The sequence below is a fragment of the Centruroides sculpturatus genome, unplaced genomic scaffold (assembly GCF_000671375.1).
Source record: "Centruroides sculpturatus isolate CEXI.00-Female unplaced genomic scaffold, Cexi_2.0 scaffold687, whole genome shotgun sequence".
Taxonomy (NCBI): domain Eukaryota; kingdom Metazoa; phylum Arthropoda; class Arachnida; order Scorpiones; family Buthidae; genus Centruroides; species Centruroides sculpturatus.
Window position 1 is genome coordinate 215025 of NW_019384879.1, and position 25720 is coordinate 240744.

Here is a 25720-nt window from a genome sequence, read left to right on the forward strand (position 1 = left end):
TGAATTGGAGGGTGGTGGGCAGGAAGATAGAATTGTGGACCAGGTTTCTGTTAAATTTAAACTTGGAATTGTATATGCAGCATTGTATCCAGCAACAGCTGCTATTTGCAGTTCATCCTGTATTGATGCTGGAGAAAAGAGGTACCAGTATGCTCTGTGAATGAGAGCAGATATAGGTGCATTTACATACTCAGGAGGCTGGAAGGAAGAAGCTTTTATAATGTATGAAGATGGATTGTGTACAGTGTAAACAGGATGATTTAATTCATCAAGTAAATAAATCTAAAACTGAAAGACAGTAAGATTTCTTCCTTATCTAATATTAATAGAAAGGAGCATTTTGCAAGATGAATTGTTAGAAATACGGTAAAACCTGCTAATTTTGATCCTGCCAACTTGAAATTTAAAATTTCTGTACAGTTTTTCAAAAGAATTTGAGTTATATGAAATCCAAGTTGGCAGAGTCCAAATTAGTGGGGATTTACTGTGTTTCTAATATTTAAAAATTATAATTAGCAAGTGTTTTTGATACCTTTTATTACATTACTATTTTACTAAGGACTTACATTGTTGTATACTGTACTATCATAAAGTTTTATGAACTCATATTGCTGAATTTATTATTACAAGAAATAACTTACTAAAGCTCAGTAAAACTTCTGTGTAGAGCTGATTGTAATAAATTACTATTGGACTGGTCAGAATTTTAAAGATGGATATGATACAAGAATACATGTTCTTGATTTTATAGTATTTGAATATATAAGTTTAATATTGCACCCAATTTTTTTTTGCAGAAAGTGTTGGAATTTTCTGTAAAACTTGTACCATGTCTAACTGTTAAATAAACAAAATAAAAAGCAGCTTTTACTTTGTTTATTTAATAGACATGGTTTCAAGTAATTTATAACCTTTAAAAATGTATTTTAAATGACAAACTATACAAGATTTTACTAACTGAAACTAAACTAAATTCAGTTTTCTTCTCCTAGTCATATTTATTATTACTGTTCATGGTAAATGCACTTCACAATGAATAGCGCATATTGTGAAATGCAATCAGTTAAAATAATTAATGTCTCTGTTTATCTGAGGAAGGACTAAATTTATGTAAAAACATGTTATGAAAGTAAAATAAAGGATTTCTGACACTTACATAGCATCCAAATTTCTAAAGAATTGTGAAAACCAGTTTTTGTAATGTAGCCCAATAAATATTATTTATTCCTTTTTAATTTCCAAATGTCCTAATTTTTAACAAGTAAACAATTAATAAACTTTTTAATAACTCTTTTCCATATTTTTAGTTGAAACTGTCCTCTTTTGCAAAGTCAGTCTTACTGGAAAACTTGATTATATTTTTCTATAGTCAAATTTAAAGACAACTATTTACTGTAGTTTCATTAATTCTTTCTTGAACCAAATACCATTTCATTTTGAAATCTTAAAGGTAAGGAAAAAATGTTAATGTAAACAATGTACACACAACTATTACTTGATTTAATCAAACAACTAAAGGACCTAAACTATCAGATTATTATATGGGCTACATTAGTGCCATTAATTAAATGAAATAATACAGTATAATAACTTAATTGTTAATAAAGTGTTAAGGAATGGTGCCTAAAATGTCTGAGAGGACTACCCCTTCCAAAAATTCCACAGGTTTTATAATCTGACTGAATTTGTCTAGGGGTTTCCAGAGCTTTGGTAGGCTGATGCTTTTAACCTCTTGGCCATCTGGTTATCAAGAAACTGTATTGCTCTAATCATTCTAATTTTAAATATCTTATAACATTAGAATCTGTTTCTTTATTTGAAACTTTTGAACCCCTGTTTTTGTCCCAAACAATTTTGAGAAGTCATTGTTTAGTTCTTTCTTAATAAATAGCAATATATATATATACTCACAAGAATTATTGAATTGCAAATGTTTTTGAATAATATTTTTGAAAATAAAACGGTTCCGTGCTGTATAATTTTTGCCATTTTCTATTCCTTGTATAGTTCAGCCTCTTAGCTTATAATAGTCTATCATAAAACACTAAAAAAAAAAAAAAAAACAAAAAGAAGAATGTATAAAAACTCTTACAGTAAGAACTTGAATATTTTTTCAGTCTTAAATGCTTTTGAAATTTTATTCCAATATTAGAAGATTAAAATACTTAACAGGTATAAATCCAGAATATTTTAAACAGTGATACTGAGAAATATTTTGCCAGGTTTTCTTATATAATTGTGAAAATTTATTATTGAATTCAGTAGATATAGTAATGTAAAATTAGAAGTTCAGCAGTTATAGTTTAGAAAAAAAATTGTTAACTTTTTGTTTTTTGGTTTAATTTTTTTTATTCAAAGAGGCAAACTGAGGTATTTCCCAATTCTAAAGTTGTGTTTGTACTAAATTAGCACAATTTGCTTAACTGCTGATATTTTCAGTATTCTGTCTTTCCTTTCTTTATAGAAACATTTCAATTGATATGTCTTTTATTCTAGAAAAACAGTTGTACTGCCACTAATTGTAATAAACAAGAAAAAGTTGAATATTTGAAAGTATACTCTCTAGAACCTGTAAACGGTGCGTAATGCGTATACATACTATATATCGTGGTTGACAAACATTTGTCAACCGCAATATATAGTATGTATACACATTATACGCCGTTTACAAGTTCTAAAGAGTATAGATTTTGCCCATGGTGCTGAGTTAGAATGAACTGTGTTTATTTGAAAGTAATTTTAATTCTTTCAACTAGGATGATGTAGCTAATTCCTTTGTCTGCTGCTGTTTCTACTTTTGTTTGGTAAACTATGAAACAATTTATCATTCTTTTGTTTGTTAAAACAGCCATATGCATAATACTGAAGAACTTTTCAATAATAAAAATAATATAACATTCAAAAAAATACCAGAAAGTTTCTAAAACTAGGGAAAAATAGCCAATAAGAATATCACTACAATTGACAGCCAATTTAAATTATTGGCAAATATTTAGAAAAGATTGTTCTACTTAGTTATATACATAGTCAAACAAACTGAATTAATTGCCGGTAGTGATTAAGGTCAGGGTTTTGGTTACAACCTTAGTAATAATTGTTAAATTTGAGAGATATTTTATTGGTTTTATCTATTAAGAAATTGGGAGAAATAGGATGTGTGTGGGTTTTTTCCACTTGGTTATTTTTTTTCTATACTTGACCTTTGGCTCAATTTTTTCGTCATCATATTAACATATAACTAAATTATTTAATTATTAGATTATTCCTTTTGAATCTCACATTAGGAATTATATTTAACAGTATAAATTAAATGTAAGAACTTTTAATGAATATCTTTAAGAAAAACATGAGTACCTGTAAGCCAGAAAAAAAATTAATTATCATACAAAAATATTATTAATTACTTTTCTGAATTTTCAGAAAAAGTGAACAATAAAAAATTTTTCTTCCATAAATTATGCATTTAACTCTATCTTTTGTTTTAAATTAAATTATAAATCACAGCACTAGAAAGAAAGGAAATCTTGCGCCATGGTAAATTGAAATTGAATCTAATGATGTCACTTGAGTTAAACAGAAAATGTAAATTGCATGATCATTGTCGTGCCTTGCTTCAGCTGATGGTGCACTGCACATCTTTAGTCACATGGTTTTCTCAAAATTGTCTGTCTATGTATGTCTAATCTGTGGAGCAAACAGCATAGCTTCACTTTGCAGCAAATTGTTCTTTGACTTTTGCAATTTTTCTTGTATTGTGCATTATTTTTCATTTATTTTATTCCATAAGACACTGTTAAAGTATCGATGGTGCAAAGAACCCCGAAAAAACAAAAAAAAAACAAAATACAGGATTTATTCGTGGACAAAAATTTTACACAAGCGCCCACTATAATTTTATGGGATAAGTGAAATTGAGTACACCGAATCCCTACTCGACCTCACTCGCGTACAACGGGAGACAAAAGCCTTGTGCACGTGGTGTTACAATCGAATGAAGGTTCGCGACAATAGAGTACAACTACCAACTTAATTACTATGGTTATAACTACCTTACGAACTAAGATTAAACTATGGAAGGATGAAAGCACAGATAGGAAGACGTATAGAAAGGTTAGGAAAAAGGGTACCCAGAATATTCGGATGTGATATCTTCCTGTTGGAGGGGGAAACTGTAATTCAGCCTGAAGACGCAAACGATTCTTGATTCGAACTTTCTCTGTCCTTCCCTCGATGGATCGATCATCTGCTGTTCTTCTCCTCTCCAAAATGAATCCTGTCCAAGATGTCCGTCCGCTCGCTTCCTCGTCTACTTCGAGAGTGACCCTTTTCTCTCCCTATCTGCCTCGGGCCAATACTCCCTGCCTGGCCTCATTCTCGTCGATGTCCTCCCCCTCCAACAAACAGGAAGTGAAGAGTGGAAAGACAAAGAAGTGAGAAGACAAAGAACACAAGAAAGAATTGTTATTACTAGACTTATGATTATCGCGTATACAATAATATGGCATTTTGCCACACCACCACATGGAACCTAAGAAAGCTAGTGTAAGTGTAAAGGCAAAAAGGAAAAGAATAAAAATAACAATAGAGATGAAAGAGATCATACAGAAGTATGAAAATGGCATTTTTGTCTCGGATTTGGCTTTGCAGTTTGACTTAGGAAAGTCATCTGTACCATTCTCTGAACAAGGAAGTAATAAAGGATGCTGATGTTACCAAAGGAGTGGCTATGATCACCAAGCAAAGATCACAGACCTTAGAAGAAGTGGAAAAGTTGCTCTTGATTTAGATCAACAAAAAGCAGCTAGCCAACAGCAGTATTTTGGAGGCTATCAGTTGTGAGAAAGCAAGGCTTTTGCATAAAAATTTGCTCAAGAAAATTCCAGGTTCAAGTTTGAGACTGATGTGTTTAAGGCTAGTCAAGACTTCAGTTTGAAAAGTTTAAGAAGCAAAGTGGCATACACAGCATAGTTCAGCATTGAGAAGCTTCAAATGTGAACAAAAAGATGCAGAAATGTTTGTGAAAGAATTTGATGTGTATATGATTACTGAGGATTTTATCCTCCAGTAAGTGTTTAATTGTGATGAAACCAAACTGTTTTGGAAAAAAATGCCAAACAGAACATACATAACTGGAAGAAAAGGTTTTGCCTGGACAAAAGCCAATGAAGAACAAGCTAACTCTCTTGCTTCGTAGCAATGCTAGTGGTGATTTTAAGGTGAAACCATTCTCATGTATCATTTGGAGAACCTCATGTGTTTAAGAGAAATAATGTTATGAAAAGCAAGTTGTCTGTCATGTGGAAGGCTAACAGTAAGGCCTGGATGACCAGTTTTATTCCTAGTTTGTAGTAACATGAAGTTTTTGCTCCTAGTGTGAGAAAACATCTTTGTGGCGGTACGCCATGTTTTTGTAAATAGGGGTAGATATAAATTTTATTTTCTCCTAAATTCCTTTGTCTTTAACGTGTTTCTAGAACTTTCTAACCTATTCCTTTTCTGTGGGTGGGGGACGACCTTTGTCCAAGGACGGACAAAGGGGAGAAGACAAAAGGGACATTAAGAAGCCCTGAGGCCATCAGAGAGAACGAACTGGATACTTTTGGGTCAGCGTCTGAGGTGTGCAGACGTAGGAAAGAGCAAGCTAGAGGTTTGTCGCCTAGTGGGACAAACGGAGAAGGCTTGGAAGTCGTCTGCGAACGGACGAAAATTAGAAAGACATCCAGCCATAAGACCTCAAGAAAAAACGCTCCCGAATTCTCAAGAGACGGAATCAAGAGGAAGGAAATTGAGTTAATTCAAGTACCAATATAGAGAAGATCGGAGACTCCCAAGTTTACCCGGGTACCCCCACAAAATCTGTCCTTTATACTTATCTCTTCTCTTCATATCTCTTAATTTCTTTACCCTTCTTCCTTAGCATATAAGCTAGATTAAGGTAGATTTAAGTAGTCGTAGTATCTTAAACCATAATCTTTTTATTGTCGCGAGCACGTGTTCTATTTGTGAAAATATAGAATTTTGTCGGACGGATTCGAACTTGTGCACGTACTATAGTTTGGGATCAAGTGTGTTTAGTGTAAACGAACCAGGTGTACGAAGGACTAAGTAGCTGTAGTTGAATAAATATCCTGTTTGATTTTATGGTTACTTCTTTGTCATCCTTCCTTTGTCCTCCACACCACCACATCTTAATGAAATAACTTGCCACTGAAGTGCCATCTTTTGATGGACCGTGCTCCTGCCCCAAGTTACTGGAAGAGTTCAACTTCATCATTGTGAAGTTTCTGCCTCCTAATACAACTCCACTGATTCAGCTGATGGATCAACATGTCATTTCTAACTTTAAAAAATATTACACCAAAACACTTTTTCAAAGGTACGGTACTTTGAGGTTACTTCTGACTGAGTTTACTTTATAGGCATATTTGTGGATTGAAATACAGCTAAAAAGATTAGAAAGAGGTTTTGTTTTGAGGTTGGGAATGGATTAATCCATTTTACATTGTTTCTTATGGGAAAATTTGTTTTGTTTTGAGAACAAATGGTTTCTGAACAACTTTTATAAACGAATTAAGTTCATAAACCAAGGTTTGGCTGTATATATATTTTATACGTGATTGAAATGTGAAGATGATATTGAAAACATTTTATTTCTAGGCAACTTTTTCATAATTAAATTGTAGGATTGCATGCAGGATTATCATCAATCATTTGAATTTGTAAATAATGGTTAAACACTATTAAATCTGTTATAATATGAATGTTTTTAAAAGTTTGAATTTATTAAGATTTTTAGTCTTTCTTATATATGAATTAATTTTGTTTTAATTTTAGTGTTGAAGAAATGGCTATGAAGCTAAGAGATGAATTGTTAGAGTTTTTAAATAAATATTCTGGTATACATGCCTTAAAAAAGGTTAGTAAGATATTAATGAAGTTGTTAACATATTGAGTTAAACTATGTAATAAATATTGAAAATAAAAATTACTCAAACTTGGCAGTTTTTATTTTCAATATTTTGAATTTTTAAATCATATTAAGTTTAAACATTCAAAATATTCAATAATTAATAAGGGGCTGTCCATAAATTATGTCTTCATTTTTCTTGAAATTTTTACTTTCCCTCCATCTCTTGTCCCAGTTTGTCCAAGTTTCTATAACCTCTCCCTCCTTCAGATATCCAGCAAAACTCAACCACTCTCAGAATCATATGCATAATAAAATGTATAAATTGTGTAAAAGTTAATGAAATAAAACGGATGTCTATTGAAGTTCAACCACCCTCACTGTGTCTGATTTTGTCCCCCCTCTATCCCTTCCAGTTAGGGTGACCACCCGTCCTACCGTGGCGACACGTCCTACAATTAAACCTTTTGTCCTTTGTCCTACCGCCTAATGGAAATGTTCTACTTTCACAGATAACTACTACTGGGCCAATAGGTAGTCATTAATAATAACAATAAACTTTTTTTTTTCATATTCTTATATTAAATAATGGGTACAATTGCAACAAAGAGTAGTATTTAAAACAACAAGAGTAGTATATCAATTTAAAATTATTTACTTATTAATTTTTAGTGTTTTGTGCTTTTTATACTACCGATTTTTATTATTTTAAGCTGGGTTGTCAAATGTCCTACTGGGAAGCATTATAAAACTTCAAATGTCCTACTTTGACTATGTCAATATCTGGTCACCCTACTTCTAGTATGGACATAATTTATGGACAACCCCTAAGTTTGAGGTCCCATTATTACCAAATAAATAAATCAATGGGCATTCAGCTTAACATGACCTATCATTAAAGAGGAAGTTTAAGTTTGGGAGCACAATGTGCCAGACATGAAAAACAAGTCTTGTTTATTCTTTTTTGTTGTGAAAACATGAGTTAAGCATCACAAGTTTTTTCTCTCTTGTTTATGTAGTACACTGTTGGCAACGTTTCTCTATGAAATAAACTTGTGATTTATGTATTAGAACTGAATAGAACTATTTGTTCATTGGATGGTAATCCTATGACCAAAAAATTACATAGAATATTCTATCCTTTATATTCCATAAAGCGTATATGAAATATAAAGGATGGAATATTTATGTAAATACTAGCAAAATTATCTGACATATATTCTAAAAAATCAACAATAAAATTTGAAAATTAGAGATATTATTTAATCAATAAGTAGGCCTATATGTTATACTGTAATTTTATAATGCTAATCATTTAATTTTATATCTTGTACAGTAATGATATTCAATTTTGTAATTTTTTATGAATATGTTGTTTTTAGGCTTATACTGAAGTAGGAGATAAAGTTAAATTGACCGCTTTAGATGGTGAACAAATTGTTTCAAAAATGTCTTCAGATTTATCAAAGAAATTAGAAAAAACAATGGAAGCATTGAAGGTAATTAGATAAATAAAATTTGAAGTTCCTCTAAGTTTTCAATATACAATAAGCTTAGAAGAAATTTAAACTGAAATTCTGTAGATGTTAAATTTTAGTTTAGTATATAATCATAACAATTATTTATTACTGTTCTTGTAAAATATCTATGTTATGGCTAAATGAGAGTCATTTAAGGCTATTTGGATAAAGTACTTCCTGTTACGATTAGAAAATTATCAATATAATTTCATTTAATATATAGTGAAACCTCGCTTTGGACACCTCGCTTATTTGACCACTCCCGAAATTCCTTTATAAAACTGCATAAGTTTTAATATAAATCAAACTCCGCATCAGTGATCATTTAAATCTCAATTAAGTGACCATGATAGGAATGTCCTTAAAATGACATTTATCCATGTTTATATGGCTGATATAACAAAAAACCCCATTTCTAAACTTAATATGTTGTTTAAAACACTTTAAATGGAATTGAGCTTTGTTGCTATAGTTTTGGAAGAGGGTGCCAAGATCCTTCCATCAGATGATGATCAAATAAAATCAATCTCCATTTACATACAACAAATTAAATTTATCTTCAGAATTTAGCAAGAAGAAAGACAATTATATATCTGTTCAATAATTTTATACAAAATCTGATTTGTATTTTGTGTGAGGTTGCCGAATTAGGGATTACCAAATGTCAGGATTATTGTATGTGGAGTGAAGGAAAGTGAGGCAAATAGCTGCAGTGACAAACAAACCCATTTATTTTTACTAAGTCTTACAATCTAGTGTGTGTTGTCTTCTGGAGGTGCTGGACTGTTTGAGTCGTTGGTCCCGGGGCAGTCAGTCAATGCTTTGATGGTATGGGATGTCCAGTGATGAAGAGTAATAGCCCGACGTTCAAACAGGGTGGTGTCCACATGGAGGAGGCAGGGAAAAGTCTGGACAGTTGACTACAGTTGAAAGCTGGGGAAAGTTTGGACAGTGGTTGTCACTATCAGAGGCTGGGAGAAGTCTGTCTTTGTCCTTGAGATCCAGGTTTTTAAAAGATTCTCTTTCCCGGATCTCTAGCCCTTTTGATTGGTCAGTTTCCTGTATCTAGACAGATGACAGACTATTTCAAGGTACCAAAGGTTTAATTCGACACTGTGTTGTAATCTAATCAAGGGAAATTAATTGCACCTTTGCTTGTATTGAATTGTTTCAAATTCTTGTAAGTCTGACACACAATCTCAGCACTGCATCTCCTTTTAAGGTTATTTAAAAACTTACTTTTTTCTCTCAATTAATAGTTTTATTATTTTCCGGTTTTATTTAGGTGTTTCTTTCAATTTTTACGAGCGTTAGAATCAAAGCCTGATCCCTTGATTTGATACTTTTATGATATTTTAACATGTGAACTTGAGTATCACTCGGGCCTCCCATTTGTAAAAATATAGCTATGTACTTTAATCAGCAATGAGCAGTCTAAATCACTCAATTAAGAAAAATATCAATAACCCTGATGTAAAAGCTGGTTTAATTATTTAAACTTTTTTTGACACTTGAACACTTCTGCATATTTAGTGACTTCTGTTTAAGTACCCTCTCATGGTCGCACCAGTGCTGCCAACTAAAACACATGCACACCAACAAAAATAATATTGGAGTAGTCCAAGATAGCCAAATATTGCAGCACACAGCACTAGCAGAAATTTGAATTTGCCGACTGGAATGCTTTCAGTTAACCAATGTTTCAGTTGATCGGTATTTGGATAATCGATGCTCTACTGTAATAATAATGGGTATAATACTTAAATAAATACTGCTACAAATAGCTTGCATCCACTATACATGTATCCTGTATTTTAATACTTTATTATTCAGTGTTAGTATATTGACCTGTATGAAAGTGTAAATTACTGTATATTATAAATGATGCACAGTACAGTAGACCCCCCTATAACGCTTAGATACGTTCCATACTAAACGAATTTTACGTTATAGGAATGATTAAATACATGATCCAATCGCAGCCCGATAGGTGGGAACTTTACAGACTAAGGCTGTTCGAAAGGTTTTCTTCTATAAAATTAACCGATTCTAGACTAATTCGACTCAACATTTCCAAAACACGTATAATTTTTTGGGAGTAATCCGTATAAACTATGCTATAAACAAAAAATTATAGGATTACTTACCGAGTGTGTACTGTTCGACTACGCCGTTGCTTAAAGCTGGTTTTCATCGCAGAACAGCACATTAAATGGCGGCCGCGATTTCTAATAACGAATTTTTCGCATAAAAATAACTTGACCTTTGGAGACATCATTAATATAAATAATTTTTATGGCCGTTGAATAAGAAGTGTTTCTTTCACAAGAAATGTATAAAATTAGTGCTGTATTAGACTTACGGTACCTAATTTACATACTGTACAGACGATAATAAACTCAACTTACTAGCCTAAAATCTCCGTAGCGTGTTGCCAGGCGGCAGAAAGCATATATATAATTATAATAAAGTTACAATAAATTAAGTTAATATATAATTATATATACAGTACCTAATTTATATATAATTAATATATAATTATATGTACAGTACCTAATTTATATATAATTTATATATAATACTAAACAGACGATAGCAAACTCAATTTAGCCGCTCCGTAGCGTGGCGCAGGGTCGGAGGAAAGTAGTTCGGCTGCTCATCCACTATTGGTCCAGACTCTATCAATCTTGTCGCGAAACGACGTTATAGGAGGTACGTTATACGAAAGTTGCTACAATTTTTTCGCTACGTTATAGGAATTGTCGTTATAGGAACGTACGTTATAGGGGGTCGACTGTATTACATGAATTTTTTTATTATTTGTTTACATTACTGCCATACCGGTTATTCATGGCATTGACTGTGGTCAGTAACTTCATTCTTCTCCTGTTATTTGTTTACTTTTATAATCTGTATTAAACTGTTAGCAGGATTCAGTATAGTACTCTAATTACAGTTCTGTGTATCAATTTTGTCACACTCCCATTTGGGTAACCACCTCATTTATGAACCAGAAATTGTATATACCAAAGGTTATACAAATATACATTGTGTGATGTAAGATTTTAAGTAACAGGTTGTGACACAATAAAATCTATACAAACAAAATTTTATTCAAAATGACAACAGAATCGTAACAAGTAACTAAAACACAACCCACGATATCAGCCGAGAAATGTACTCGTGACAAACACTCAATTGCAATACAGTAAAATAATAAAAAAAAAACCTTAAAAATGCATATAAAATATTTTAAGTAAAACTGACTGTTTAATCTACTGTGAGGACAAGAAAAGTGGACTAAATACTTAAAACTAATTATTAATGCTAATCTTAATTCTAAGATGAAAGAGGAGTTTGATTGACAGAGGGTGAAAGTTAGTGATAAAAAGGTAAGTGATAGAAAACAAAAAGGTATCCAAGTCTTTTATTGGATCAAGTACTTTTTAAACAAAAATAGGAACACATGTTCCAGAACTTTTCTTCTATCAAAAACCAGAATGGGGACATCGTCATCTCTCCAAAGAACCCTCAAATATCCACAATGTCATATTTAGGGTTCAGTATCTTGGTTTTCCTGACCTTAAGGATCCTTGGCCATATAATCTTCCTACTACTCGGGGACCCGCATCTTCTCTCTCCAGTTCCCATCCAAAAAAGTCTCTCCTTGAGGTTCTACTCCTTTTAAGCAGACTGCTATGTATCGCAGCGCCATCTATGGCACTTCGAATGTATATATTTAGTAGCGCGCCTGCGCACTGCAGAGTTCTGTACCCGCTTCTTCTTGAATAAAGACATGCTTGTTACTTGTTCTTACGAATCCATTTCAATCCTTTTCGTAATCTAATTCCGACGTTAATACATTTATTTACTAATGAACACAAGACTGTGTTATTATTAAAACACTTGGCGTTTATCCACTTTATTCAGTTGATATGGGCACTTTTACACGTTTCGGGCGTATAGCCCCTCATCAGTCAACTGATAAGAAGAAACATTTACATTAGATTATTACATTTTTTAAAAATTATATAACGATTCTAAAACATATAACATTTAAGACATACCATTTAAAAAATTTCAATGACACACGTACAGCACAAGTTATTATTTACTGCTGTTAGGATAATTTGATAGCGATGAGAACATAAACCTACATACATTAAATTAAAAAATAAAACACTGTATACACTGTAATTATACACGCTTATACTGATAACGTACATAACTATACTAATTTTTGTGTACAATTGTTTCTTACTGTTAAGTAGCCGTGACACATCCTTTATCTTCTTACTAAAGTTGATAAATATATAGGCAGAATCCTTTCTAATGTTTAATGAATATATTTGATGGTTTCTCACAACATTTCATTTGCACATAACAGTGTGAGATAAGCGCGAATACCGGAGACAAAGAAACACAACTTTTATGATATGAAATTCTTTAATTCGCGCACAGAATACCGGAAATGTGGTTCGGATGCCAGCTACAATCTCTACCCTCGAACATTTAATTAATTTCTGTAACAAAAAACTTTACGGACCAGTTATATAACGCGACAATCTCGTAGTTTAATAACTATTTTACTTATATACTATACAATTATACCTTATAACTAAGCTTACGGCTAATTATTATATTCTAAAGATGAAAATTAGGTCTAAGGTAAGATATGAATTGAAATATAAAGATGAGAGAAAAAGGAAGTCGGGTACCCAATGATTTCGGTGTGCTTCACGGGGGATTGTAGTAAGTGGGGGTGAGCCTCTTGATCCACGGCGAAAGATAATTCCTTCCCTGTGGAAGTTTTCTTGGTCTTCACTATACACTTTAAAACGCACGAAAACCTCCTTTTCAGTTTTCGATAGCTTCCGTATTCTTTTCTCCTCGAAAAGTCCGTTTAGTCTCCACTCGGTTCAACAACCCAAGAGCCTTCTTCACATGTCTTTTCCTGTCCTCTACTACCTCTAGAATGAACTCTTGGACCCCGTTATACCCTGAGGGTTACACACCTTCCCCTTTGTTACACAGGGGTCACCTGCTGTTACACCGTTAAACAAAAGTAGGGAGAAACTTCCAGAAAGAAAGACAATAGAAATGAAGACAAAGGGAAATATATTTAATAAAAATATAAACTATAACTATACAATTATGGCATGTAGCCACANATCGAAATCCTCCCTCTACCAATACTTTAAGATGGCCAATTCCTGAAGAACCTTGGAGTAGAGTGCATATCGACTTCGCTGGACCTTTCCTTGGAAAAATGTTTCTAATAGGTATTGATGCAAAAACTAAATATCCTGAAATTCAAATAATGCAATCCACAGATTCTTCCGCTACTATTCTGGCACTTAGATCTTGGTTTAGTCGTCATGGCCTTCCATTACATGTTCATTCTGATAATGGCCCTCAATTCACATCTCGTGAATTCAGAATGTTTTTAGCACAAAACGGAATTCGTCAGACATTCTCTCCGCCATACCATCCTGCAACTAATGGAGCAGTTGAAGGATTTATCAAAACGTTTAAGTCATCCTTAAAAAAATTAAGTCGTGAAAAGGATTTAATGACATCCCTCCTCCAATTCCTTACTTCGTATCGTACTACTACTCATTGTTCTACTGGTAAAACACCTAGTGAAATGCTGTTCAACAGAAAACTTCGCTCAAGACTAGATTTGTTGCGCCCTTTAACCTTATCGGATAACAACGTAGTTCGTCCACAGCGTTCTTTCATGATAGGAGACACAATTTTTGCTCGTGACTTTTGTTCTAAAGAATATTGGGTTGCTGGTAAAGTTATTCAGAAACTTTCACCTGTTACCTATAACATTGAGCTCCCTAATGGTTCCATATGGAAACGTCATATTGATCAACTGAGATCTCGATCATCCGCATCCCTCGAATCTCAAGGTGCTTCATTCGTTCCTCTTCAGCTGTGGTGGGAAGAAGAAGTAAATAATCCTATAGTTGAAAATATTCCCCAGAAAGACAACATGAAAAATTCATCATCAGATACTGCCTTAACTTCAGACTCCTCTAGTACTCAAGAGTCAAGTCGTAGACATTGTAAAACTCCTAGATACTTACAAGACTATGTTTGTAACTTCTCCTTAGGAGGGGATGATGCTATGTATCGCAGCGCCATCTATGGCACTTCAAATGTATATATTTAGTAGCGCGCCTGCGCACTGCAGAGTTCTGTACCGCTTCTTCTTGAATAAAGACATGCTTGATACTTGTTCTTACGAATCCGTTTCAATCCTTTTCGTAATCTAATTCCGACGTTAATACATACCACAGACCACAAAATTAGTTAAACCAGTTTTTACTTGGACAAGAGAGGGCTTTATCCCAGAAGTGCAGACTCTGTCAGCAAAGAAGAAAGACAACTTCAAGGTAGTAGAAGAAAACGAAAAAAAAAGATGTCATTAATTTTTCTTTTCCCCTTAAATTACGGCTTACAGCCACACACATAAGCGAGGTTTTACTGCAGTTTAAATATAATTATATTGATATATCTGAAAAGATTCTGACTTGAAGTATTAATTTTAACATAACTATCAATATACTAACATATCACACTATATGGTTTTTTTTTGCTGAGATAGTTTTATTGAAAAACTAACATTTTTGACCTGCTCTATATGCCATCCTCATATCAATATATTGATATGTTAGATGAATCTTGGACCTTTATAGGATATTTTTCAGGTTTTTCTAAATTTAATAAAAATTAATGAAAATATCTGATCATTTAAGTTACTAATAGAGGACAGTATATCTTTCTGTAATGTTAAATTTTCTAATGAATTTAATTAAACCAAATAATAATTAATAATTTACAAAGAACGATTATGTTTTCGTTGAGAAATATATGTAAATCAGAATTACCCATAATTAAAACATTTTATTTTTAATTAATTTTACTGTTTGCATTTAATATTTTAATAATTTGAAAATTCAAATTATTAAAATATAAGACGACTTATTATAATCATTTTATGTAACTTTCCTATAAACTGTTACTTTTCGTTATGGATTCATACAAATTTTATAAACATTATTAAAATTTTTATTTAAATTTAGTTATTTGATTTCCAGTTGTTAAGACAAAAAATGAAGCATTATCTTTCGTTTTTCTTTTCTTTTATTACTTAACTTTACTGACTAGCGGAACTTATTTACAACATTTCAAATTGACGAACCTCTGACGACAGAACACTTTTGCCAGTGTTGCCAGATATAGCTGTACAATAATTAACAATATAAATGTACAATAATTAACACCAGTAAATACTTTTTTTTTATATTTGTGAATATTTGTATAAAAGAAATTATTGGGTGAACTGAAAGTTGAGAGTTGGCATCAGGAAGTCAAATCATTGCACACACTACTAGTAACCTCTATAGTTAGGACAATCTATTTATATGATTTATATTTTCAAACAGAGTGTTGGTTTGGCACATGGGTTTGCAGTGCACCAGGAAGGAAATAAGCTGCCACAATACTGAATCTGTCCAAAACTAATTAACAAGTTGTGATCCAGCTTCTTTTGTGTGGAGGGTTGTGGAGCATTTGATATCTGTCTCTGGCAGGGCTTTATAGTTGTCACAAAATAGAGGTTGTGTTCAAATACATTCAGACTGTATGAGTATGGTGTTAATGGCTGACATACTGAACAAAGCGGGTGACACCATTCAAGGAAACAAAAGTTTTTAACCTGGAGCATCCACCTTATGTCACCCTGTAATTAACATGTCTATGGATCACTGAAAAAGGCACTTTATATTGATGATGATTTAATGCATGTCATTAAAAAATGGTTTTGAGAACAACCAAAAACTTTCTTCCATGATAGTAACTGTAAACTAGTCATAAAGTGGGACAGTTGTCTAAACTCCACTGGTAATTACTTTTAATTGTACTCATGTTTTCCCAGAAATATTGATGAATTCACAACTTTTGGCTCTCGCCAATGAATAATCAGAAAAAAATTGTCAAACTAGCATTTTATTTCTGCTTAATGTTAGTTTTCTTACAATAAAGTTTGCATATTAATTCAGATTTTTTATATTTGATGATAATCTACAAAATATAGTTAAATTATGTGGATAAAATTATTTTGGTTTTTATTTGTAGAGATCAGTCACTGCTGCTGAAAAGATAATAGAAGATTATAAGTATAATCCAGATTTGAGAGTAAGTATATTTTAATTATTAATGTATAATTAAAATTCTAAAATACAATTTTTATTACAATTTATATTTTCAATAATCATTTTCTAAAATTTACTATCTCATTTACTATTTTCTCAATAATTTATACAATCAGTGAGAAAATATTACAATGAGTTACTGATTAAACAAAAACATCATCCAATATTATTAATATAAATTCCTTTATATATATGTAGCAATTGAGATAACATGACTGTGGAACAAAAGTACCAAAGTTGTACCAATTGTAATAGGGGCCTTGGGTGCCATATCTTTTGGACTGATGAAATATCTAAGAACATCATCACTTAACAAACTTTTCAACATTTTGTTAAGCCCCAATAGACCTAGGTCTGTTAGGCGATGTTATAGGGTCAAGGCACGGACAAATTTAAGGACTTTACAAATCTGGTTAAATTTTAGTAACGGGTTTAATCATAAATATTTACAAAATATTCATCTGTTCTAAAACATGAGAGGAACATAATTCTATTTAAATTTACAAGATTAGGTAACACGTACACTATATGAGAAAAGGATTGAAGATATTACTTCTCCTTTTAAAAGAACACAATAATCAACATACTGACAAAATGTTTTTCTGAAGTCCTTCGATGTTTCCTGTTTTAATATCTTGCACTTATTTCGTGAACAATGGGCGTATTCTATACGACAGATTTGGATTCCATTCTCTTCATTTGAAAGTTCACACTTGTCAGTCCCTTTCTTCTTCTTTACCGACACTCTTACACCACGTTGACTGTTGATCACTCAAGAAACAGGAACCAGAAAGTTCACTTTGGATGGGAGTTCCAATATTTATACTTCCTGCCATTGGGTGTGACATGAAACACACGTGATGTTAGTCACTGACCAATCAACAAGTACGACGGGCCCAACCCGTTCACAATCCGGTACCATAAAATAAAATGGAATTTTACAACAAAACCTGACATGACACACGTCATATTATATATATATATATAAAATAAATGAAATAAACTATACATAGTGCTTGGGCATTACAATTTGATTTATAAAAAACTGTTATTTTTGGAACTATGGAAATATCTGAGGGATGCCTATGCCCTGGGATGGGGTTCATGTTATGTCAGTCAGTACTAGTCTGTGGTAGGTGATAACCATACTAGTCACATTATAGACTGAGGATTCCAGCTTTGGATTTATTGTTTTATATATATAATACCACAGTTTATTGACATAATATTTTATGACAGTTTAATTTAATACTAATCTATAATCTTCAATAATAAGCTGTTAAAAAATAATTTTGAGTTTAGGAGTCATTCATTAATTGAAGTGTTTTTCTTAATTTTTATTGACCTATAATTTTTCGTTTGACTAAATGAGCCAAGGTAGAGCAAGCATCCCACCCAGCCCCACTGTGGCTATGCCCCTTGTTGGTCACCATCTTGTTGTCATTTTGATTGCAAATTTGTATTTGAAAGTAATTTTTCACAGTTTATATGATGATTTGAAACAAAATGAAAGCAGAAATAAAAGGAGAAACCATCACTGAATTAATATCTCAATTTTGAAACTTTTGAACAAGAGACATTTTGTAAATAAGCACTTCAATTACATATACAGTCTAAAGAGGAGGGGATTGAAAAAGTGCAGCACATCATTGTACAGTACATGATGAGGAGGGTGGGATTGAGGCATTGTCTAATGTGGACTTTTTTAGCGGTGGTAATGGCATATAAATTTGTTAGTAAGCCAACTTACTAATCACATGAATAAATCATCAATTAGAAAATATTTGCAAAGCTTTTAGTCATAAAATTGCATTGTGCTGATTATCAGTACCAGTAATTTAATTTTTTAAATATATTTTTCATATTTTAAATAAATTTTAAAACTTAAAAAAAATGAGAATTTACTGTAAGTTTTTTATACAAAGAACCTTATATAAAGTTTTACAACTTTTATAAATAAAAATAATATTTTGTTACTGTAGGAAGGAAAAGTTGATTGGTTAAATTCAAAGGATTTATTAAATAGTTCTATGCTGCACTATGATAGTAAATTTAAGAAAGAAATTAGTTTTGCTGCTTCATCTGTACACATTCCAGTGGAGATATATGATGGAAGTAAGTATGGAAAATAAAAGAAATTTTGTCTTTATAAACATATTCTTAATAAAAATATTTTCAATTAAATTATTTATTATTTTATTTTATATAGATGTTGAAATTTTAAATGGATTAAGATGGTCTTCTAATCTTGATAAAGTATTTCAAGAAAATTCAGAAAATGATCCAGAATTATTGTGGCAATATTTTGGGAGTTTGAATGGTTTTATGAGAATGTATCCTGGTATAATAAAATTTATTACTATAAAAAATATTCTATATATATTATACAAATACATACTTGTCCAAAAATAAACATAACCATTAATTTGATCTGTTTCTCAGAAACCTACTGATCAGAGCTGTTTAATGAAACTTAATATAAAAACAGAACTTTATATTCTTTATGAAACAAATCAATTGAAAAACACAAATTTCATCAAAATCATATAAAAACAGTATAAAATACTAAGCATTGTCATAAATCTTTTTCACAGAAAATGATTAATATAATATGTGGCTGCTTCTTGCGCACATGCTACATGTTTATTGCTCATGCTGATTGTAATGTTTATCAGCTCTGTTGGGAGTAAAGTCCACTCTTGAACAAGATCATTTTGAAGTTCCTGGATTGTTCTTGATGGAAGCTGAAATGATGTAATTTGTTTCTATAGAGCAGTGTTTTTCAACCTTCTTGAATACGCGACCCCTTTACAAGTTAAAAAATTCTGGCAACTCTCCAGGGCCATATAAAACTATATCAGTGATTTTAAAAACTACGTATTTAATTTTCTTTCTGTTTAGACCTAAATATCGATCGAATAACCAATTGTACTGTAAAATAAACAGGCACAGCCTTCTCACTGAAATTGTAGTTTTTTATTGTAGTGTAGGATCTACAAACACTTGTCTCTTCATTTTACCTGCAACCCCCCCGTGTAAGGCTTTGCGAACCCCCTGGGGGTTGCGACCCACAGGTTGAAAAACACTGCTCTAGAGAATCCCAAACATCCAATGGAATTTGAGTCTTGAGATTTTGCTGAATACTCCATGTGATCAATGTCTTTACTGTCAAGAAAGTCATTGATGAGTGTAGTCTTTGTGTATGGGCATTATAATCCATGAAAATAAAATTTGCAAGCACAGCATCTCTGAAAAGTCTCACGAGGTTCCAAGACATCATCTTGCATTAACTCTTTAAACACACAATCTGCCAAAATTGGCCAATTGGAAAAATTGTTTGACTGGTTTTACTTTACAAGTTTCCCTTGTAGCCTGAGGGGTAAAAACAATTTAGTCTTTAGCTACATAGTAGGAAAAAGTTTTCAGAGCTTAGAGTTAATGCTATACCCTTGCAACAACATGAAGCTCAATGTGGCAAATAATCATAATGCTGCCTTAAATTATGATGCCATTACCTGCAAACTGGTCTCTTTCCACAGTGTTTGTGGGATTATATCAGGTTTCTCACTCTTTTTAGATTCTAATCTAAGATAATCATTCTGTAGATTGTACCCAGATTCCTATCTCTGGATTGGATAATTATGTTTATTTTTTGGACATAAGTTTATATACTGGGTGAGTCAAAAAATGACCTTAATTAATTTGATCTTAAAAAATTTTAAATCATTGGAGTGGCTATAATTTCAAGATATATTTTCAAGAATGCAGATTTGATATGTGGCAGGCACACCAAGCATCACGTGAACTGTGATGTCAGCAGACCTTAACAAAGATTGTGACATTCTTACAGATATGCATGGAAGAGGAGCAGTGTGCAGTTATTTAATTTTTTAATTGTGAAGTTACTGATGATGAATCATGGATCTATTACTTTCAGCCAAAGTCTAAGGAAGCAAAAAGGAGTAGTGACATTTCACATCACTAAAACCAAAAAATTTTGCATGACTCCTTTAGCTAGCAAAGTAATGCCACACTTTTCTGGGATCAATATGATTCAATTCTGAACATTATATGTCCAGTCAATTATTAGTGAACAGTGTGGCATATTGTCACTTGCTTCAGAAACATTTGAAACCCACAATAAAGTCCAAATAAATGTCATGGTTTGTTTAGTGCTGGTTTACCATTACAGCATGACAATACATAACCACACACACATCTTATATGACAATCCAAAAAGTTTTGGATCTGTGAATAGAGTGTATTCCACATCCCCCCCATTTGCCTGACCTTGCACTGAGTGATTATATCTTTGGACTACTCAAGGAAGTTCTTGGTGGTAAAAAATTCAGTAATGATGATGAGGTGAAAACAATGGCTGTACAGTCAACCAAAAGATTTTTTCTTATGGAATTCAAGTATTAGTGAATGCATATGCATCTGCTGGCATACATATATTAAATGTGGTGGGGATTATGTTGAAAAGTAACAGTGTTTTCATTCAAATGTTTATATATCTTGTCAATGAATAAAAAATAATTAAGGCTACTTTTTGACTTATCCTCATATATATGGTTTAATTATATGCAATATATGGTTTTATATAATTAAATTTTATTTTATAAATGTTTATAAATTATACTACATTTTTGTATGTATAACTATACAGTGTATTTTTGTGTGTATACAATGGCACATACCACTGAAAATTGCTAGAATGAAGACAAAACTTTTGCATAACCTATCCAATCACATATCCTGCATCTAAAGAACAGCCATTACTTAATATGTGGGAGTTTGTAATTGCAATTTAAAATTGTCGTATAATCTGCCACATCACATAACCCACACTCCTTTTAAATTGCCTGTAGGTTATATACACAAAATATGTAATATATATTTATTTATTTGTAGATCTTTAAAGATATGATAAATGTGTGTTATTGAAACTTCATTAAAAATTTGTTACTGTTGTAATTCTATTTGAATAGAATAAGTTATGCTATTTTTTATATTAATATCTGATAACTTCTTTAGATGCAGACTGATGTTTTTTAATTTAATATATATATTACAATATTAAAAATTAAAATATTTTATTGAATTATGTAATACAGTCAATTCTGCTTAATTGGGCCAAATCTCAAAGAATGGAAACCATACTAATAACTAATGCATAATTTAAATGCTTAATTGGGACAGTAGCAGAAACGGAATTTAGCAATTTTTGATATATTTTAGGTATTGTCCAATAATATATTAACAGTACATACATTAATGTCATGTAGGCCTAATGCTTAATGGAGATAAAGCAATGGGTGGTGGTCTTTTGCTTGGGTGGTTCAGTTTTTCTGGAGGCAGGTCAGCATATTGGGACATATCACACAGGGATCCTATCTGAGACAGACCTGAATGAGAGCTACTGATCGTGCTTTGGATTGGACCATTGTTGGGATGTATGATCCCTTTTAAAAGTGAAGGGACAAACACCCTAGACAATTTTTTGAGGTCTCTCAACCAAGTNTGAATGAGATTAAGAAAAACCTGGTGAAAGCCAACACCACCAGTGAAGGCGAAGTGCTGTTCAGTGCCCTGTCAGGAAATTTTAACTGTAAATATGTACATTTTAAAAAAGGATGTGTATTATTTAGAATGAAATGTCTTAAAGAAAAAGGCATGTTATATAAAAAAAGTTTGTAATGTGGAAAATATATGTTTATTCTATTATGTAGCCGATGGAAGAGGAATGTATGAACCAAAACATGTATTAGTGTGCAAGATATTCCTGAATAAAGAGTGATGTTAAAGATGCCCAGTGTCTACCTATGCAATCTGTTGTGAAATAAAGAATAAAATAATATGATAATATATGTTATGTATGTAAACCGCCAGGGGATGACCGCTACCGGGAATCGCCCCTTGACCTACTTAGGTCACCCCACACCTCCGACCTCGTGTCTCCGACCTCGTGTATGTTCTTTGTCTCAACGAGTTGTCTTTAGTTGTTTTGTAACCCCTAGACCTGGACAGGACGATACGTTGTTCACTCATTGTTACGTTTATGTTAATANAAATACATACTTGTCCAAAAATAAACATAACCATTAATTTGATCTGTTTCTCAGAAACCTACTGATCAGAGCTGTTTAATGAAACTTAATATAAAAACAGAACTTTATATTCTTTATGAAACAAATCAATTGAAAAACACAAATTTCATCAAAATCATATAAAAACAGTATAAAATACTAAGCATTGTCATAAATCTTTTTCACAGAAAATGATTAATATAATATGTGGCTGCTTCTTGCGCACATGCTACATGTTTATTGCTCATGCTGATTGTAATGTTTATCAGCTCTGTTGGGAGTAAAGTCCACTCTTGAACAAGATCATTTTGAAGTTCCTGGATTGTTCTTGATGGAAGCTGAAATGATGTAATTTGTTTCTATAGAGCAGTGTTTTTCAACCTTCTTGAATACGCGACCCCTTTACAAGTTAAAAAATTCTGGCAACTCTCCAGGGCCATATAAAACTATATCAGTGATTTTAAAAACTACGTATTTAATTTTCTTTCTGTTTAGACCTAAATATCGATCGAATAACCAATTGTACTGTAAAATAAACAGGCACAGCCTTCTCACTGAAATTGTAGTTTTTTATTGTAGTGTAGGATCTACAAACACTTGTCTCTTCATTTTACCTGCAACCCCCCCGTGTAAGGCTTTGCGAACCCCCTGGGGGTTGCGACCCACAGGTTGAAAAACACTGCTCTAGAGAATCCCAAACATCCAATGGAATTTGAGTCTTGAGATTTTGCTGAATACTCCATGTGATCAATGTCTTTACTGTCAAGAAAGTCATTGATGAGTGTAGTCTTTGTGTATGGGCATTATAATCCATGAAAATAAAATTTGCAAGCACAGCATCTCTGAAAAGTCTCACGAGGTTCCAAGACATCATCTTGCATTAACTCTTTAAACACACAATCTGCCAAAATTGGCCAATTGGAAAAATTGTTTGACTGGTTTTACTTTACAAGTTTCCCTTGTAGCCTGAGGGGTAAAAACAATTTAGTCTTTAGCTACATAGTAGGAAAAAGTTTTCAGAGCTTAGAGTTAATGCTATACCCTTGCAACAACATGAAGCTCAATGTGGCAAATAATCATAATGCTGCCTTAAATTATGATGCCATTACCTGCAAACTGGTCTCTTTCCACAGTGTTTGTGGGATTATATCAGGTTTCTCACTCTTTTTAGATTCTAATCTAAGATAATCATTCTGTAGATTGTACCCAGATTCCTATCTCTGGATTGGATAATTATGTTTATTTTTTGGACATAAGTTTATATACTGGGTGAGTCAAAAAATGACCTTAATTAATTTGATCTTAAAAAATTTTAAATCATTGGAGTGGCTATAATTTCAAGATATATTTTCAAGAATGCAGATTTGATATGTGGCAGGCACACCAAGCATCACGTGAACTGTGATGTCAGCAGACCTTAACAAAGATTGTGACATTCTTACAGATATGCATGGAAGAGGAGCAGTGTGCAGTTATTTAATTTTTTAATTGTGAAGTTACTGATGATGAATCATGGATCTATTACTTTCAGCCAAAGTCTAAGGAAGCAAAAAGGAGTAGTGACATTTCACATCACTAAAACCAAAAAATTTTGCATGACTCCTTTAGCTAGCAAAGTAATGCCACACTTTTCTGGGATCAATATGATTCAATTCTGAACATTATATGTCCAGTCAATTATTAGTGAACAGTGTGGCATATTGTCACTTGCTTCAGAAACATTTGAAACCCACAATAAAGTCCAAATAAATGTCATGGTTTGTTTAGTGCTGGTTTACCATTACAGCATGACAATACATAACCACACACACATCTTATATGACAATCCAAAAAGTTTTGGATCTGTGAATAGAGTGTATTCCACATCCCCCCCATTTGCCTGACCTTGCACTGAGTGATTATATCTTTGGACTACTCAAGGAAGTTCTTGGTGGTAAAAAATTCAGTAATGATGATGAGGTGAAAACAATGGCTGTACAGTCAACCAAAAGATTTTTTCTTATGGAATTCAAGTATTAGTGAATGCATATGCATCTGCTGGCATACATATATTAAATGTGGTGGGGATTATGTTGAAAAGTAACAGTGTTTTCATTCAAATGTTTATATATCTTGTCAATGAATAAAAAATAATTAAGGCTACTTTTTGACTTATCCTCATATATATGGTTTAATTATATGCAATATATGGTTTTATATAATTAAATTTTATTTTATAAATGTTTATAAATTATACTACATTTTTGTATGTATAACTATACAGTGTATTTTTGTGTGTATACAATGGCACATACCACTGAAAATTGCTAGAATGAAGACAAAACTTTTGCATAACCTATCCAATCACATATCCTGCATCTAAAGAACAGCCATTACTTAATATGTGGGAGTTTGTAATTGCAATTTAAAATTGTCGTATAATCTGCCACATCACATAACCCACACTCCTTTTAAATTGCCTGTAGGTTATATACACAAAATATGTAATATATATTTATTTATTTGTAGATCTTTAAAGATATGATAAATGTGTGTTATTGAAACTTCATTAAAAATTTGTTACTGTTGTAATTCTATTTGAATAGAATAAGTTATGCTATTTTTTATATTAATATCTGATAACTTCTTTAGATGCAGACTGATGTTTTTTAATTTAATATATATATTACAATATTAAAAATTAAAATATTTTATTGAATTATGTAATACAGTCAATTCTGCTTAATTGGGCCAAATCTCAAAGAATGGAAACCATACTAATAACTAATGCATAATTTAAATGCTTAATTGGGACAGTAGCAGAAACGGAATTTAGCAATTTTTGATATATTTTAGGTATTGTCCAATAATATATTAACAGTACATACATTAATGTCATGTAGGCCTAATGCTTAATGGAGATAAAGCAATGGGTGGTGGTCTTTTGCTTGGGTGGTTCAGTTTTTCTGGAGGCAGGTCAGCATATTGGGACATATCACA

General features: G+C 32.1%; 1 protein-coding gene across 3 annotated transcripts in view; it reads left to right on the forward strand.

The window, feature by feature from the left end:
* Positions 1-25720, forward strand: part of LOC111630987 (voltage-dependent calcium channel subunit alpha-2/delta-1-like) — an 89590-nt gene that overhangs the window by 13908 nt on the left and 49962 nt on the right. For all 3 annotated transcript variants that reach the window (XM_023375166.1, XM_023375167.1, XM_023375165.1), the window contains exons 2-6: positions 6835-6916; positions 8290-8406; positions 16576-16635; positions 18635-18767; positions 18862-18993. In XM_023375166.1, the coding sequence (XP_023230934.1) occupies positions 6845-6916; positions 8290-8406; positions 16576-16635; positions 18635-18767; positions 18862-18993 (514 nt within the window). In that variant the 5' untranslated portion in view covers positions 6835-6844. The remainder of the gene's footprint in view (positions 1-6834; positions 6917-8289; positions 8407-16575; positions 16636-18634; positions 18768-18861; positions 18994-25720) is intronic.